The sequence below is a fragment of the Podarcis tiliguerta genome (genome assembly GCF_965153285.1).
Source record: "Podarcis tiliguerta genome assembly, chromosome: 7".
Taxonomy (NCBI): Eukaryota; Metazoa; Chordata; class Lepidosauria; order Squamata; family Lacertidae; genus Podarcis; species Podarcis tiliguerta.
Genome location: NC_139540.1, coordinates 13,685,123 through 13,703,532, shown reverse-complemented (window position 1 = coordinate 13,703,532; position 18,410 = coordinate 13,685,123). Strand labels below are relative to the sequence as shown.

At 45.2% G+C, this 18,410-nt stretch overlaps 2 protein-coding genes and 1 long non-coding RNA gene across 18 annotated transcripts in view; 2 read left to right on the top strand and 1 right to left on the bottom strand.

The window, feature by feature from the left end:
- Positions 1-18,410, top strand: part of LOC310682246 — a 244,324-nt gene that overhangs the window by 97,374 nt on the left and 128,540 nt on the right. The gene's annotated exons all lie outside the window — the stretch shown is intronic.
- NDUFB9 (NADH:ubiquinone oxidoreductase subunit B9) lies at positions 1,273-8,130 on the top strand. The gene is made up of 4 exons (XM_083450763.1): positions 1,273-1,428; positions 4,604-4,796; positions 7,125-7,238; positions 7,876-8,130. The coding sequence occupies exons 1-4, from the start codon at positions 1,343-1,345 to the stop codon at positions 8,005-8,007; spliced, it is 525 nt and encodes a 174-aa protein (XP_083306889.1). The 5' UTR covers positions 1,273-1,342; the 3' UTR covers positions 8,008-8,130.
- The window catches only part of MTSS1 (MTSS I-BAR domain containing 1), a 155,416-nt gene continuing 146,904 nt past the window's right edge, over positions 9,899-18,410 (bottom strand). For 8 of the 16 annotated variants that reach the window (XM_083450539.1, XM_083450536.1, XM_083450537.1 and 5 more), the window contains 3 exons: positions 15,645-15,809; positions 14,189-14,360; positions 9,899-13,356 (listed from right to left, as the gene is read on the bottom strand). In XM_083450539.1, the coding sequence (XP_083306665.1) occupies positions 12,671-13,356; positions 14,189-14,360; positions 15,645-15,809 (1,023 nt within the window). In that variant the 3' untranslated portion in view covers positions 9,899-12,670. The remainder of the gene's footprint in view (positions 13,357-14,188; positions 14,361-15,644; positions 15,810-18,410) is intronic. The other 8 variants (XM_083450530.1, XM_083450538.1, XM_083450534.1 and 5 more) reach the window with 1 other exon arrangement.

Sequence of the window (18,410 nt, the reverse complement as noted above, 5' to 3'; positions counted from 1 at the left end):
GAGGCAGAGCGTTCCACCAGGCCGGAGCCAGGGTTGAAAAGGCCCTGGCTCTGGTTGAAGCTAATCTAACTTCCTTAGGGCCCGGGACCTCTAGGGTGTTGCTATTTATGGACCTTGAGGCTCTCTGTGGGGCATACCGGGAGAGACGGTCCCGTAGGTACAAGAGTCTAGGCCGTGAAGGGCTTTAAAGGTCAAAAGCAGCACCTTAAATCTGACCCTGTACTCCACCGGGAGCCAGTGCAGTTGGTAAAGTACTGGATGAATGTGATTCTGCGGCAAGGACCCCGTGAGGAGCCTCGCCGCGGCATTCTGCACCCGCTGCAGTTTCTGGGACAGCTTCAAGGGCAGCCCTGCGTAGAACGAATTACAGTAGTCAAGCCTGGAGGTGACCGTCGCATGGATCACTGTGGCCAGGTCGGGGCGGGAAAGGTATGTACAATATTAAATACAATGCCTGTATTTAATAAAATATACTTCCCTCAGATTCCTCATGGGACAATGCAAGCAGAGGTCTGCATAGCCTTCATGTCTGACCATCTAACAAATTAGTTTTAGAGCAAAGTTGAGCGGCTGTCTAAGAATGAAAGCTACTGGGCAAATGCTTCTTTTCCTACACACCACTGAATTTTGCCTATTTATTAGTGAACCACAGAAACAGCCCCCCCCCCTTAAACATGGGAGTTCAGACTTGGAGTACTCATGAATTTCAAATAAGCAGCTTGGGGTGGGTTTTGCTTGTTTGCTTTTGCGGGACTATTTGCCTCTGAGGAAACCTGAAGCGGTGGCATTGGCAAGATGAAAAAGACAACCAGTCACATACATTTACGTCCTACGTCCAGATTGACCGAAATTATCCGAAGCTAGGCATTTTTAATACTGTAAAATAAAGCACACACAAACATCAACTTCAGTCTGCTTCTGCGGGAACCTTCGGCAAGCCTCCACAATGTCAAACCAAGTCATTTCTACGACCTATGAGGAACCTAAAATTTGGTTGAAGAAATGGTCGGGGCGGGAAAGGTAAGGGACCAACTGCTTGATGCGGCGAAGGTGGAAAAATGTCGCCTTGCTGTTGCTGTAACCTGCGCCTCCGTATCTCTTATTTGCTTTTTGCCAATTAACCTGACCTGTGCATTTCTCCAAATCCCTTATCTCTATCTGCGTCTTCGCCCCACTCTACCCTTTTCTCCATATCTCTACATTCTTCTTTCCTATCTCTATATTCCCCAGCCCCCTCCCTCTACGGCGGCCCGGATAGGCCGCTTCCTCTGACGTCACCCTCCCACGATCCCTTGCGGCGAGCCCTCCTTGGCAAGGTGAAGAAGCTTGCGGCCCAGCCAAGATGGCGGCGTACCTGACCCACCAGCAGAAAGTGCTGCGTCTCTACAAGCGGGCGCTGCGGCACCTCGAGTCCTGGTGCATCTTCCGGTGAGAGACGGGGGGGGGGGGCTGCTCCCCGGGACCCTCCCCTCTCTTTGGCCGCCCTCTCCCGTTACCTGCGGGGGTCCGAGGGAGAAGGAGGGCCTCTGTCCTCCTCCGCGATTGGGCCTCGCTCCGACCTCCTTCGTTTATTCCTCCTCTTTCCTGTCTTTCCTCTCGGGGGGCCGGGCAGCTTCTCTCGTGGTTGCTTCTGTGTCTCTTCCTCACGGCCCTCCCATTTCACCAGGACAACAACAACAACCCTGCGAGGCAGGGCCAGAAGGGGAAAAGGGAGCCCCGTTGAACCCAAAAAAAAAGAGGGGGGAGGAAAAAAGAGCATAGTAATTTTGGTCTGCTTAATCAAAAACTAGTAATATCCAAAGGCAACACGATGACCAAGTACAACAATGAGATGTCAATATAAACTCTATATAATCATTATAGAACAATATGAAATATGCACTCGCTGCAAAACCAAATAAACAGAAATCTCTGAAAGTCATAAAAAATGCACTCTAGATGGATCCTCTTGAAAACATAGAACCAAATAAATACAAGTCTTACAGGTCTCTGGAAGTCTTTCTGGGCTATGCAAGTCTCTGAAAGAAGCAATGGGTCAGATTCTTATCTGGTGAAAATAAGCCGTAAAGCTTTGTTTTATGGCGTCCAACGCTGCTGAAGTGGTCCGCAAACAGACGTAGTGAACAGTGATCTAAACTGTGGTCCTCAAACTTTTTTCTCAGGAGCATTCTTTCAGAATAAAAATTTCCCCGCGACACGCGATACTTTTAATTCATGAGAAATGCCTTGGAAAACAGTGAATATTGTTTTTATATAGCGGACGGATGAAGAATTGGAAGTTCTTTACTCTCCAATTTTTTTTTTTTCATAGAATCTTAAGGAGTTGGAAGGGACCGAAGGGTCATCTAGTCCAACCTTTCTGTTTTTTATTGTATCTGTATGAAAGTCTTGGTTTGGTAAAAAAGGAAAAATTATGTCAAGTTTTGTATTTCCCCCTCTATAAACCTTAATAAATTTTATTTTTTAAAAAAAGGGAAACAAAAAGAAACCACTCCTAGCCATGCTTGATTTATAATAGGACATCCAGAAAGTATAAAAGAATGCAGCTACATAAGAACATGAATCATTCCCAAGATATAATATTGATTGTCCTTGAATCTTGCTGCCACACTAGGGTGGCACTGCGAACCACTATACTGTAATAGCAGGACCAAAAGTAAAAAGGGAGCTTCATTGTTCCAAAAAAGAGCATGTTAAGACTTAATAGTATTAATTTATACATACATACTTTTATTTGTATGCTGCCTTTCCACAATTCAAACCATGCCGGAGGGGCTTATAGCATGAAAAAATGCATAACTACAACATACAAAAGTTGTTCTAAGCAATAAATAAAACATGAAAAAAATACACAACCAGACTGAACAATTTCTAGACATTCCTAATCAAGGTATTGCCCTTCTGTGAATCCTGTTAGGAAAGCTAGGCTCAGAGATGGTGATTGGCCCAAGGTCACTGTGAGCTTCATAGCTAATAGGATTTTGACCCTGGGGATGACTAGTTGTAGTCCAACACTCTAACGTTCTAATTACACTTTTTACTATTGTGTTTCACAGAGAAACATGATGCATTTGCCAACATCCCTTGTATGCCAAGCTTTCTGACATGGCAAAATGTTACCTTTTATTATTTCTGGTACTAATATTCCCCCACCCCCTTCTCTTTCTTTTCTCCTCACCCATTTTGTGATTTGTCTGCTATTTGTTGATGTTTGCTGGTGGGTGGGCTGAGGGGATCAGGTGAGGTTTGAGGATTTCCGTGAAATCATTTTAACAAGGGTTAAGATGAGCTCACGGGTCTTGTTGTCTTTGCTCCCGTGTTAATTATTGTTTACCCCTTGCTGTGCTTCCTGACCACCCTATTCCTCAGGAGCACCTATGTTTTTAAAGTAAAGGGCTGAGCAGTGAGGTGACCAGGTTGCAGATGATACCGTATTATTCAAGATGTTGAAAAATAAAGCAGACTGGAAAGAGCTGCAAAAGAATCGCTCCAGACTGGGTGAATGGGCAACAAAATGACAGATGAGGTTGAAAGTAAGTTTCAAGTGATATACATGGGGACAAATCAATCGTATCTTCACATGTAGACAAACGAGGAAATTAGATATTGGGGTAGTGTTGTGTAGCTCAGTGAAAATGTCAAGCCACCGTGCAGCACCTTTGTAAAAAAGGACCAGTTCTATTCTAGGGATTGTTAGGAAAGCCAAAGCTGTCATTCAAATCTATGGTGTGAACACACTTGTATACAATTCTGCTGTCTGTATCTCAAAATCGATATTATAGAGCTGGAAAAGCTGCCAAAGGGGACAACCAGAATAATATGGGGCTAAATTCCCTTCTATACAGGGAATATTTAGGTCTTCAGGAGTGTCTAGCACGCTCAGTTGTGCTTAAAATGTGATCCATGGCTATAAATCCCCACACAGCCATGCACAGCTGTATTTAAGAGCCAAAATAACAACCAAATAGTTAATCAGCTACTTAGAATCTTAGATAATGTTTAGGGCTTTATGCCTAAAATCCCTCTAGTGGCCATTCCATAGAAATGGTTCTATTATAAGTGTCTTAAGTAGAATTCTTATCTAGTGCATTAGGAAAATTGGGTAAGTGGTTGTAGATTTTACAGGGTGTCCTATGAACACGGTGCCCCATGACATTTTATCCATGGAGTAATCTGTGTGTAGCTATCTGACAGTGTGTTAACTCTCAGTGACTGCAGAATGGTACAAACAGGGCTACTTCTGTCACTACAATAGTTACACACCTTTTCAGTTTAGATTATAAAATGCATTACAGAGAACAGTTGTTAAAATGGTGATAAAATAATAAAAATGACATTAAAAGTTAGCAACATCAGAGAAAGCTATTGTTAAAACAGCGTCATAAAATGACCGAAATGCAGACTGGATTTTTTAAAAAATGGTTCATAAAAAAATAATAACCATGGTTAGCTCTAAAAAGGGGAAAGGGATTTGTGTTTGAGAAGCGGAAAGGAGCAGAGGAGCCCTCTCTAGTAACTGTGATTGGGAGATCAGGCAGCATTATATCTTCATTGACCTGTAATTTCACGATGGTTATCTTTTTCTTTTTCCTTGCATTCTCAGGGACAGGTATCGATTCTTCGCCTGCCTGCTGAGAGCACGGTTTGATGAACATAAGGATGAAAAAGATATGGTGAAAGCATCCAAGTTGTTGCTGGCTGGTGAACAAGAATTTTGGGAAAATAAACACCCTGAGCCTTACATCTTTCCTGATGCTCCAGGAGGCACATCTTATGAGAGATACGAGTGCTACAAGGTCAGTACATTACAAGGCAACTTCGTAATCCGTTGCATACAGCACTGTGCACATGCTTGGGATAGTTATCATAGTTTCAACAGAGAGTATTGATTAGTACAAGAAGTACACTAAATTGGGGGGGGGGCGCAACCCTTTGAGCAGTCAGAAGGGAAAAAGAAAGGGCTGATGTGTTTTCTTTTCCCAAAGAAAATGAAATCGTTGAGTTCAAGGAGTATACTTCAGACATGGGAAAATGTAAGTGAGAAAAGTATCAGGTCTTGGGCATAACAAAGATTCATGGAGAGGTAGAGAGACCAAATTTTTGTGAGAACACAGAAGTTGTCTTCCAATAAAGTATTATCAAAAGGAGGAACCTGTGTGCCTCCTAAAAGCAAGAAGATGGATGCACTGAGCAGCGCTGCTTCTGCCATTATACAAATACCTGCTGCGTTGATCCTTCTGTCACTCTCATCCATGCTGAAGAGGAGTACAAGTTGGAGGGTTAGATGTGCATCCTGTAAATAGCTCACATTATCGACTTCAGAAGCAGCAGAAGAACAATATTACAGTGGTAATATGGTTACCTACGCTTCAGGTTACAGACTCCACTAACCCAGAAATTGTGCTTCAGGTTAAGAACTTTGCTTCAGGATGAGAACAGAAATCGTGCAGCGGCAGCGGGAGGCCCCATTAGCTAAAGCGGTACTTCAGGTTAAGAACAGTTTCAGTTTAAGAACGGACCTCCGGAATGAATTAAGTACTTAACCCGAGGTACCACTGTATCCAGAAGATCCATCGTTTTAACGGCTGGGAGTGATTGCGGGTCACTGGAACCCTACATATCAGAAAGGTAGTGGATGCCCAAATGGTCCCTGGCAACCAGTCATTCATTTGGGAAGTGAGGTAGTTCTGCCCATACCTCTATACCAAATGAGTTGGATGGCGAAATTTCTTCTTTTCTAGTAGCTGCTCAGTATGCAAGATGAATTTTAACAGGGAGAAATGTAAAGTATTGCACTTGGGCAAAAAAAATGAGAGGCACAAATACAAGATGGGTGACACCTGGCTTGAGAGCAGTACATGTGAAAAGGATCTAGGAGTCTTGGTTGACCACAAACTTGACATGAGCCAACAGTGTGACGCGGCAGCTAAAAAAGCCAATGCAATTCTGGGCTGCATCAATAGGAGTATAGCATCTAGATCAAGGGAAGTAATAGTGCCACTGTATTCTGCTCTGGTCAGACCTCACCTGGAGTACTGTGTCCAGTTCTGGGCACCACAGTTCAAGAAGGACACTGACAAACTGGAACATGTCCAGAGGAGGGCAACCAAAATGGTCAAAGGCCTGGAAACGATGCCTTATGAGGAACGGCTAAGGGAGCTGGGCATGTTTAGCCTGGAGAAGAGGAGGTTAAGGGGTGATACGATAGCCATGTTCAAATATATAAAAGGATGTCACATAGAGGAGGGAGAAAGGTTGTTTTCTGCTGCTCCAGAGAAGCGGACACGGAGCAATGGATCCAAACTACAAGAAAGAAGATTCCACCTAAACATTAGGAAGAACTTCCTGACAGTAAGAGCTGTTCGACAGTGGAATTTGCTGCCAAGGAGTGTGGTGGAGTCTCCTTCTTTGGAGGTCTTTAAGCAGAAGCTTGACAACCATATGTCAGGAGTGCTCTGGTGGTGTTTCCTGCTTGGCAGGAGGTTGGACTCGATGGCCCTTGTGGTCTATTCCAACTCTATGATTCTATGATTCTAGGAGCCCATGAGGAAATGTATAATATTTTTCATTGGGTATGTGAAGCTGTCTTGTAGTCAGATGTAGACCTGTCCTGTGTCTTACCAGCCATGCTGCTCGCTCCAACATGGAGATGGTGGGGACTGAACAGGGACCTTTTGCATACAAAGGAAGCTCTCGCACTGAGCTCCGGCAACCTCTTCCCTCTTCGTTTAGGCTCACTGAGAGTCTTTTGGAAGGTGGATAGATGATATTTATTCTATTGCCTCTCCTGACTATAGTCCAGTATTTTATTGTAGGATCTTCTGACTGAAGAGTAGTTGTGTGGCACAAGTTGACTCATAGAAATGAAGCCCCACAATGGGGTGCACAGCTTGTAATTCTTTCTTCTCAATTTGGTTTAAACTGCACATTGCAGCAATTCAAGCCTGAAAATTGCTACGTCTTTATTAAACTAGTCTACTGGGTCTTTATTAAACTAGCCTCTTAAACAAAGGAGCACATTGAAGCGTTACAGGAGAAACATTGTGCCTTCTAAGAGACAAGCAATCTTTGCCTACGTTGTTATTGCAGTATTTTAAGTTATGGTCTGGTTTCCAATCTGGCAGGCACCCGAATGGTTCCTAGATTTATGGCATCCTTCAGAGAAGGCAATGTATCCTGACTACTTTGCCAAGAGAGAGCAGTGGAAGAAGCTGAGGATGGAAAGCTGGGAGAAAGAGGTTGGTCTTGCTGCTTCTACTACATGTACTGCAGGGTAGATTTCTGTGTGTTCTGTGATAATAATACCTCATTATTATCAGTGTGGTGTAGTGGTTAAGAGCGGTAGCCTCGTAATCTGGGGAACCGGGTTCACGTCTCCACTCCTCCACATGCAGCTGCTGGGTGACCTTGGGCCAGTCACACTTCTTTGAAGTCTCTCAGCCCCACTCACCTCACAGAGTGTTTGTTGTGGGGGAGGAAGGGAAAGGAGAATGTTAGCCGCTTTGAGACTCCTTAAAGGGAGTGAAAGGCAGGATATCAAATCCAAACTCCTCCTCCTCCTCTTCTTCTTTGAAAGCTCATTCTCACTTTGCAAATGCACAGCACTGCATTTCAGTGGCATTTTGCCCATCCCAAATTAAGTGGCTAATCTGGATAGCTTCTTCTCTCCCCGCTCAGGATACCAGTTAGTACTTCCATCTTATCTTGGCATGGGAAACTTTCTGATACATGTTCAGTCCGGCAGGACGCAAGCATGCATTGCTATAGTCTCCTGTGGAAATGTAGGGGGGCACCAAGCTTGAAGTGGGCAACTCTATATAAATCAATTCTTGGAGATGTACTCTTGGTGGCTACTGACTTGGTTTCACTCTCTAGGTTCAGCAGCTTCAAGAAGAAACCCCAGCAGATGGGCCCAAGACGGAAGCCCTGCCTCCAGCACGGAAGGAGGGACACCTGCCTCCCCTGTGGTGGCAGTATGTCACTAGGCCACGGGAGCGCCCAGCATAAAGAGATCACCTTTCTATGTACAAGAACACTTCTCCAAGAGGAGATTAAGCCCTACCAGTAAGAATGTCTGCATGCATTACTGTGGTACATGTACCCAATAAAATAAAAGTTCAGTGTCAATCAGTAGCGTTTGTGTGAACATCCAAGTGTGGACTATGGTAGCACCTCATCTGCCTCAGTACAGTGGTACCTCAGGTTACAGACGCTTCAGGTTACAGATTCTGCTAACCCAGAAATAGTACCTTGGGTTAAGAACTTTGCTTCTGGATGAGAACAGAAATTGCGCAGCAGCGGGAGGCACCATTAGCTAAAGTGGTACCTCAGGTTAAGAACAGACCTCCAGAATGAATTACCGTATTTTTCACTCCATAAGACGCACCAAACCACAAGACGCACCTAGTTTTCGGAGGAGGAAAACAAGGGAAAAAAAATCTTCTGAATCTCAGAAGCCAGAACAGCAAGAGGGATCGCTGCACAGTGAAAGCAGCAATCCCTCTTGCTGTTCTGGCTTCTGGGATGGCTGCACAGCCTGCATTCGCTCCATAAGACGCACACACATTTCCCCTTAATTTTTGGGAGGGAAAAAGTGAGTCTTATAGAGCAAAAAATACGGTAAGTTCTTAACCCGAGGTACCACTATATGTTGTTTTAGTATCAGTATATGCAGGGAGAAGAGCACCTCTTTTAATTATGGAACCCCCTACCTGGAACTGTTTATAATGTCTTCTTATGCTGCTTCCAGAAGTTGAGCAGATTAACGCTTGGGCGAGTTTGAATCGCATAGTTGGCATGACAACCCATTGCACAAAACAGTTTCTCCCAAAGTAGGGACACCCTCTGTTTTAAACTGCTGCCCCATTGCACAGTTATGTATTCTTGGGAGTCCTTATCCTCCAGATACTGGTGGGGAACGATGAGTGTGTTGACACTCTGCCCTTCTTAAGCAGTCTGGTTCTCTGTATAGGTTGGGAATTGCCTTATGCGAGCAGCAGTGTGGCTATGAAATGCAGCAGACCTGGGCCATGGACTGCCACTCAAGATTATATTATTGCTCTAAAAGAGGGGTGGTGAACCTTTTGTCTTTACAGAGGATGTTGCGGCAGCCGTCAGCCTCAGCTGCTATGGCAAATGATAACAGAAGCTGTAGGACCACTACATCTGGAGTTTCCCCATCCTTGTTCCAGAGCAAACAGCCTCTACATACCATGCCCAGGTCACCTCCAGAATTCAGACTCTGTTTTTGCATAATTCAATAGCCATTTCACACTAAACCTATGAGGAGAAAGCTTTCAACGTATGAAGCCCTTGTTGATGAAGATAAGCTTATTGTAATAGAGTTGTATCCAACAAAGTCATCCTATTAGCACAATGATTTCCTACAATCAGGTGGGGAAGGTAGGTAAGGGGTGAAAGACGATGTCTTGATGTACAAGCCTAAGTTCTTGTACTGGGGACTCTTGCTGCAGCCCATATTTTCTTCAATCACCAAGCTCTGCAATTGGACCCTCTTTACAACCAAGTACAGTGAGATGCAGCTATGTTATACCATCCACTTTGTACTGGGAAGTCCACAAAATGTGGGTCGCACTGTTTTGTTAGCTGCCTTGGGCATGCTTTGATGGTAAGGCAGGGGGAAAAGACATAATTTTATTATTGTGGCTGCAAATGGAAGGCTACAATGTCAGGTGAATACACTACACTGGAAGATATATGGAATATTCAAACACACTTCTCTTACCTGCAATGAAATGTTCCTTTTTTCTGTGTGCCAGTTTTGTGGTTAACGCCCAGTTCACACTTTGCTATATAATATGCTGGTGTTTAAAAAGGCAGAGTGGCAAAGCCTTTTATTGAAATGGGGGTCATGGAGTAAGATTAGGCAACTAAAATATGAGGAGGTTTATTAGCAGGTCTTTATTTATAATATAGGCTGAAGCAATCATTACAATGTAGAAGGGTAACACAGTTAACAGCAATTTTTTATTTATAGCAATTCAGAACAAAAATGCATGAGGGGAGAGGTCAACTCTCAGTACAAACTAGCAACTAAACCACAATAACTTACCATTAGAAACATCTTTTCCTTTAAAAAACGGTGACACTGCTTTTACAATAGGCAAGGAACACACACCAAAAAAAAATTAAACCCAACAGAATGATTCAAAGTGGTTTGTTACACCCTAAACATTGAATTTTGGCAACAGTTTTGATAATAAAATTTTAAACCAAGAGTAAATCCTAGTGTTCAAAGAACTAAAGAGGAGCTGCACTTCTTGAGTACAGCTGGGTTTAAAAAACAAAAAATGTTTTGTATGCATACCTTTTGGATCCAATCCATCAGGAATTTCTCCTGCCCAAGCCCCACAAAAACGAACGGGAATTATACAAGAGTACTGCTGAGCCCTTGTGAAATGCCAGCTGATTTCAACATGAAGCTTGCCAGGAGATGATTGTGACCCCCTGCATCCATTTTAGTCCAATTACTGTTTTCCCCGCCCCACCTTAGTTTAGTGATGGGGAAAAGATATCGAAGCATCATTTGCAGAATGCATCCGCTATTTCATCAAGATTGGGTGGGCTTATTATACCAGAGGCACTACTTGTTTTAATGTATGTTTCGAAGTAATAAGGAGCTTGTTTTTCATCAAAGGAGAGCTTTATCAATTAAAGATCATGCTTTTTTTGTCTTGTGTTTTTTGTTTTTGCTTCTGAAGCCATAACTTAAAAAAGTGTTAAGCAACCACAGCAGTGTAAATGTATATAGAACACAGTGACTATAACAGTTTTACAATACGTCTCACATCCAATGCAGTTATGTATTTAAAGCATAAGAGGTTATGTAGGCAAGATGGCAGCCAATAGGAGTCTCAAGAATGTCCGTGGAGGAGTAGATGTGTGAGCAGACGCCCAAATGAGCTCCTCCCGCTGTAGGGGCTACTTCTCTGCAACCACCGACACGCAGGTCTGTTGATCCGTTAATTCCGCTTGCGTTGCCCATGTAGAGATAAGGCAGACGGTATTCATTTAGACTGCAGAATGCTTTAAAAGAAAAAGACACAACCCACAAAACTGCAGCACACCCGTGGCGCACGAGTGATGCACGTTTTCTACCGACCCCATGAAATGGATTATAATCACAGCAATTTTCATGTTAAGAAAAGAGAAGGAAAAAAACCCCCACCTATAAATTTATTAACAGCTTTCCTAAAATTCGTTGCTAAGAAGTCTCTTAAAAAAAAAAAAAGTTCAACCCCCCCGTAACCCCTGTAATAAATAAAAAAAGCAAAGCTGTGTGCCCGTTCCCTCCCGCATCCCCCCAAAGCTTTTAGCATTTATGAAAAAAGCCAACCCAAAATGTCACTTAAGAGAAGGAAAAACAGGCCCCTTACGATAAACGTTTCTCATTTCATCAGAATTCTCAGCTGGTTCCCCATCGGATCCAGTTGTTTCCTCAAAACTAGTGGGGTGTTTGCTGTTTGTTTCTTAAGCTGCCCAGCCTGCTGAGCACAGCCAGTTTGATGAGAAGTTTTTAACTAAGAACTCCCTGGTAAATCTCCCCACCACAACCCTTTTCAAGTCTACGCATTTCTTTCTCTCCACTTCTTTGTTACTGTCCCTTAACAAAAGAAAAAAGAAAAAAACGAGACAAGGTGAAGGGAGAAAACAAAAAAAAGTTCTTAAGTCTAACCTGGCTTAAGATGGCATGACTTGACAAAAGTTGTTGCTTGTGCAGTCCTGAAGACAAGGGTGGGGTGGAATAATACAAATTATGATTATTTAAAAGGAACAGTCCGCAGAGGCTCTTCTTAGGCAGGAGATCTTATGGAGCCTTGACAAATTTTAATGGGAGAGGCTAAACACAGGGGGTGTTCCTAGTGTAAAGCGCCCATATACTTCCTACATAAACAAACACTGCAATCCAATATGGCTTATTCGGACGCATGTATCTTGAAGCTACCGCTAAGCTACTTTTGTGCAACAGTAAAGTCCCTCCCCTTTTCCTATCCCCTAAATACTAACCAATTACAGGCTCTCCCCCTCTCTCTCTTCCACTATATATTGCTTTAATCAATCAGCTGCTGTTTCCTGCCTTTCAAACTTAAAAAAAAAAGTCACTGTACTTCAGCGAGGACCTTTTTCTTGCCACGTCCTTCGTACATTAAAAAACAAAAGCTGGTTTTCGCATCCTTCTCATGACAAGGTGCTTTGCAAAAAAAATAAAAATTCCCGGGGAGAGCGAGATTGCATTACTGCTCCTCTCTCCTTGCCGAAGTTTAAGCTACTTGATCTTCTTCGTACGCATGTAAAACTTTTTTTTCCTTTTGTTTTGTACAAAGTGTTTATAAAAAAGTTACACAGGATTTGGCACCTTCAGGGGGGGAAAAAATCAAAAGGGAAACTCAGGTTAAAAATGTGCAGGAAAAAAATAATAATCAGCAGTATTTACAAAAAATAAAAATATCAGAAAGAGGCTGTGCCTTAAGCGATTTAGTTTGCAGGTCCCCTCCCTCCTCCCACCCCCGCTGCCCTCCATTTTAAAGAACGTTTCCAGCTGCTTTGCTAATGAGCATCCTGCAAATTCTGATTGTACAGTGGAATGGACAGACAGACGGTTTCATCAGGTAGTCTCTGTTAAGCTGGTCAACTGGCAGTGGTCCAGCGTCTAGGAAATGCGGGGCGCTGAGCGGTCATTTGTGGTGGTCTTCTTCAGCTTCACGCCCCGGCGAATCGCATTGAGCATGTCTTCGCCTTGCGGGGCCTCTCCCAGATTCTGGTCCCCCGACTGAGGCACCGGCTGGCATGGGGGAGCAGTCATGTTGGGGCTCTCCCTTTCTCCGGGCTCTCCTTCCCTCTCCCCGGCTGCCTGTCTCTGCTCCTCTGCGGCACTCGGCTTCTGGCTCACAGCGGGAGGGTTGGCGGGTGCCTGACCGCTCCACGGCAAGGCTGCACCGACTCCAACCGGATTGCCGCCTCCGGCCTCTGGGCTTTGCTCAGGGCTTTCTTCAGCCCCACTTGGCACACTGGGCAGCCCCCCCGGCATGTCTGGGACGGTTGGCGTCTTGACCGGAATCACGGGCGTCTTGATGGGTATCGGCCCTGCCCCTATGGTCCCACGCCGGACCGTCGGTTTGGTGGAAGGGGTCCGCCGGATAGTCGCCACGCCGGGAGTCACCAGCACAGGCCCAAGGGTGGTGGGTAGGCCTGCGGTGGACGCAGGGCGCTTGGCGTGAAACATGCGGCGGTACGACTGGCTGATGTCGCTGTTTCTCGGAATAGTTGAGGACTTGTCAAATTCCTGCTGTTCCGGCTCTTGGTCCCCGCTGACGGAGAAATAGTCGTAGTCCGAAACTGGGGGTGGAAAAAGGCAAGTCAGGAAACTACGACTCTTCAACTGCTGCGAGCTTTTATTTCACTGCCGCTAACTGCAGCAGGATGAGCAAAGTTTACACAGGAGGCTTAGTCTGCTCAGAATTGAGTACAGTGGTACCTCGGGTTAAGAACTTTGCTTCAGGATGAGAACAGAAATCGTGCTCCAGCGGCAGGCCCCATTAGCTAAAGTGTTACCTCAGGTTAAGAACAGTTTCAGGACAAGAACAGACCTCCAGAACGAATTAAGTTCTTAACCTGGGGTACCACTGTACAGCGGTACCTTGGTTGTCAAACTTAATCCATTCCAGGAGTCTGTTCGACTCCGGGAACCGTTCAGAAACCAAGGCGCAGCTTCCGATTGGCTGCAGTAGCTTCCTGCAGTCAAGTGTAAGCTGCGTCGGAAGTTCAGCTTCCAAAAAACGTTCACAAACCAGAACACATAATTCTGGGTTTGTGGCGTTCCGGAGCCAAGCCATTCGAGAACCAAGGTACCACTGTATATGTAACTTTTCCAGAGTTAATGCTAAATACATTACTCCTGGCAAATGAGCCACCGTAACTGCTAGAGGGATATGAAATTTCGTGTCCTGGGCTTTTAGACTCTTCTACCCATGTCTTATCTGAAACCAAAGGGACATATTGGTTGTCAGATGTGAAATAGTGTTCTTTTCAGCTCTCCTTGCTACCATCTCTTCAACACATGATGAGCCTTTGTAAAAATGCACAAAGTCTGCAGCATGCAGAAGGCTTGAGAGGTGCAGCAACTTTCTTGGCTTGGCAGTTCCAAAAAGGCAAAAGATGGGACACGCACATTGCTTACCTTGCGAGGGGATGGTGTCCTCTGAGCAGCAAGGTGTGGTTGTTTGGGTGCTGTAGCCGCTGGAACACTGCAAGGAATCCCGGCTGCTCCTCTGCGTGTCCAGCTGCAGCCCTCGAGTCAGAGCCAGAGCTAGCTCTTCGCAGGCCTCCATCTCCTCTCCTTGCTAAAAAGACAAGAGAGGCCTCTTGTTAGGATTGCGGAACAGGGATAGCTAGGATGATCCCCAGGGGCCTCTTGCTGTGACAACCCCTTCCGCACAAAGCAGATTATTACAAAATTATTCCCGTTAGATGATCAGACCAACCAAAACGTCACAAAGTACTGTATTTTTCGCTCCATAAGACACATTTTTTTCTTCCTAAAAAGTAAGGGGAAATGTCTGTGCGTCTTATGGAGCGAATGTGTGGTCCCTGGAGCCAAATACCCAGGGGCAAAAAGCAGATCATGCTTCTTCTTTTTCTTCTTTTTTTTTGAAAGAGGGAGGTGGGTGTTGAAACAAAGCAGCTGATCATTTGCCAATCGGGGAGAGAGATAAGGGACGCTAGAGATAAAGGAGGCTGCCTGGGAGGCTGGAGGTAAAGACAGCAAATTTGCAAAGGGGGGAAACAGGAAGACTAAAGCAATAAAGAGAGAAATTAGAAGAAAAGGAGGAGCAAAAAACTGTTCCACCTAAGGAAAAGAAACTACAGCAAACAAGAGGGAAGGGAGTGTTGAAAGGAAACAGCTGATCGGTGAGACCGGGAGAGAGATGAGGGATGCTAGCGGAGGCTGCCTGGGAGGGGGGAGGTAAAAGCCCATGGATCCTCAGGATTTTTACATTGGGTCACCATTAGATCACATAGCATGTCCATGGGTACACCCTGCACCAAAAAAATCACGTATCCACTGTTTCCTGAGGCTGCAATGGTGCAAAAATGTGGTTACAAAGCATGGATCCACATGGATTCGCAGGATTTTTGCATTGGGCTACCCCAAACTCACCATCAGATCACATGTCTGTGGCCACAGCATGAACCACAAAAATCATACATCCACTGTTTCGTTCAGAATATTTTCCTTCTTGTTTTCCTGCTCTAAAAACTAGGTGCGTCTTATGGTCAGGTGCATCTTATGGGGCGAAAAATACGGTAAGTGTTCAAGCTCTGCAAGTAAGCGCAACAGTAAGAGCTGTCCGACAGTGGAGCGGCCTCTCTCAGGAGGATGTGGGCTCCTTCCTTCCTTGTTTTAAGCAGAGGTTGGACGGCCATCTGTCAGGGATGCTTTAGCCAAGATTCCAACCTTGCAGAGGGCTGGAGTGGATGACCTTTGGGACCCTTCCAACTCTACGATTCTATGATAAGCAGCAAATGTCTGTGCAACTCAGAAGACCATTGGGGCTCAGTTGGGCCCATTTGGTACTGGATGAACAGGTCTACTGGGGACACAACAAAGAACAACCGAGTCTCACCCTTGGGGCAGCCGACACAGTCATGCTCCGAGGTCTCTGAGCTTCCTCGGTGGCCAGAGCTGGTCCACTCTGGGCTCCCCCGGCGGGGTCTCCTTCTCGTTTTTCCTTCCGGCGTTGCAAAGTATTTACCAAGGGCTGGTCATAAGGACCTGGCTTAGCCCAATCCTAGAGAAAAAATCCCATTAGTCAAAAGTTTACGCAGATTGCATACTCTCTGCAAAGATACGTGCTGGGCTCTCTGCTTTTTATTAAAGGAAAGTCACCAGTCTTAAGATGTTGTTTTTCTGAACTCGTGTACAGCTTTGCCTTCAAAGCAAGGCGCAGGCCAGGTTGACTCCATTGCAGGAGCAACAGCACAGCAGCGAGTCAGTGACTGGTGTAATGATCTCAGCTTCCTAAGTGATGGCTTAGGAAGCTGAGAATGAGAGTCCCTCTCCCCCCCACCCAAAAAAACCCCCCTTGATCTGTTCTGGGGTTTCTCCCAACCCTCTAGAGCAGTGTTCCCCAACCTTGGGCCTCCAGCTGTTTTTGGACTACAACTCCCATCATCCCTCGCTAACAAGACCAGTGGTCAAGGATGATGGGAATTGTAGTCCAAAAACAGCTGGAGGCCCAAGGTTGGGGAACACTGCTCTAGAGCAGACAGGGGAGGAAATGCAGCAAAAGGAAGTCAACTTTTGTTGGCTCCAATTGCTAGGATTTCATAAAACCTTGGTTTTCCTAAGCCTATTTTAATATATAGCTGGGGAAATCTCCATTTTGAGGAATAAGCTGCCAACACACAAAGGCCCTTTCCAAATGGCTGAAGGAGGAAATAATTGGGGTTTTTTAAAAAAATTGTTTTACAGCCACACTGATAAAAATACAGTGCCAGAAACATGGCGTCATTTTAATGTGATTGGGCCAATGGGTGGGGGGGTTTGGGGGACAGGATAGCAATGCACAGCTGTTCAACGGAGAGGCAACAGACATTAAAAACGCTGCAGAGAACTGGAAGAATGAAACATATGTGCTTCCTGTCCCCCTCCCCACAAAAGCTACCCCAGGTAACAAATCATCACAATTTCCCCATAAATAGATAATGTTCAGGCTTATTTGTTAAGGGCAAGATCAAACCTCCTTGACCCTAATTTGAAGTAAGGGGGATGTTAAAATACAAATGTCCCTGGCAAGGCAGTTGTAAGCATTACTGAGATAAATATGTGAGGAACTTTAAACATCTGAAAAGTGCCAAGGATTTGCACTAAAGGGAAGAGTCCTTGCTATGGGTATCAGCCTTGCAACCAGATCTTGTTTGGAGACAAAGCAGGACTGATATGTTAAGATCCCTTAAGATGTAAGGGAGAGAATAAACTGGCAGGCTATTTCTCTCTCTCTCAAGTTTTAACTTCTATGCAGGTCTGGAGATCCATTAGCAAGAGCTGAACCTCCCCAGCCTTCCTCCAATCCAGTAAATACCCTGCTTCTGTAAATAGCATGGAGCTCCTACTTATTCACACAAAGTAAATATTAGCGGGTAGGTGGGGGTGCCGCTTCATATGAAGGCCTTTTAAAAATCACTTTGTCAGTGAATATTCATTTAATAAGACAAAAGTACTTTAAGTTCAAAGGGGACGCGGGTGGCGCTGTGGGCTAAAGCCTCAGCGCCTAGGGCTTGCCGATCGAAAGGTCGGCGGTTCGAATCCCCGCAGTGGGGTGTGCTCCCGCTGCTCGGTCCCAGCGCCTGCCAACCTAGCAGTTCGAAAGCACCCCCGGGTGCAAGTAGATAAATAGGGACCGCTTACTAGCGGGAAGGTAAATGGTGTTTCCGTGTGCGGCTCTGGCTCGCCAGAGCAGCGATGTCACGCTGGCCACGTGACCCGGAAGTGTCTTCGGACAGCACTGGCCCTCGGCCTCTTTGAGTGAGATGGGCGCACAACCCTAGAGTCTGTCAAGACTGGCCCGTACGGGCAGGGGTACCTTTACCTTATACCTTTTTACTTTAAGTTCAAATGTAAACTCAGCCCAGTGCATTGTTACGTCATTTAGATGAGGGCAGTTTCTCATGCCATGTTTTGAACCCATGTAAGGATACCCAAATCCAAAAGCACACCATTTCTGAAAGGTGCACCTGGGTGTTAATTCGCCACGTACCCCTTTAAAATAAGCAGAAACACTCCTGCTTTGGTCAACTCCTGGTGTGTATTTCAGAAAGGGAAGTACACAGGTAGGCACCTTTCAAAACCAAGATAGCATGCAAGTGTCTGGGACTCATATCTGCACCCTCGTTCCCAACAGATTCTCAGGCCAGACAGACAAATAATGGGTTGCCCGGGGCACTGCAGATACATTTCTTCCCTTCTACCTTCCCAACAAATGTGCTCCTTTCAAAGCAATCTAGAAACCTAGTAAATTGACTCATTTGACACCAACTGTACATTAGGCAAATGTAACTGATGTCGTCTTCAAGCAGGAAGACTTCATGTGTGTGCACATGGTAAAAAGGATAACGTAAGTTACACTAGGGAGTGATTGTCCCAGCAAGTTTTTCCAGGGGTGAAGCTGTGAATGAGAGCCAACAGGAAATGCAAGGCCCTGTTCAAGGGATCTCCCCTGGAAAAGATACCATGAGCAACTTTAGTGTTGATTTTAACATAGGGTTAGGGAACCTCCAGTCTATGGGCCAATCCTGGCCTGCAGGGTCAGCTTCCTAAGGAAGGGGTTTGCACGGAAAGCCCTGATAAAAGGAGGAAAAACCCTTTTGTTATAGCAGTACTTTATTAGGTG

What these genes read in the sequence shown, in the direction of transcription:
- NDUFB9 (XM_083450763.1), top strand. Translation starts at nt 1,343, where the DNA reads ATGGCGGCGTACCTGACCCACCAGCAGAAAGTGCTGCGTCTCTACAAG. An exon ending in GAGTCCTGGTGCATCTTCCG is followed by an intron (nt 1,429 to 4,603) that starts GTGAGAGACGGG and finishes TTGCATTCTCAG; the next exon opens with GGACAGGTATCGATTCTTCG. An exon ending in AGAGATACGAGTGCTACAAG is followed by an intron (nt 4,797 to 7,124) that starts GTCAGTACATTA and finishes CCAATCTGGCAG; the next exon opens with GCACCCGAATGGTTCCTAGA.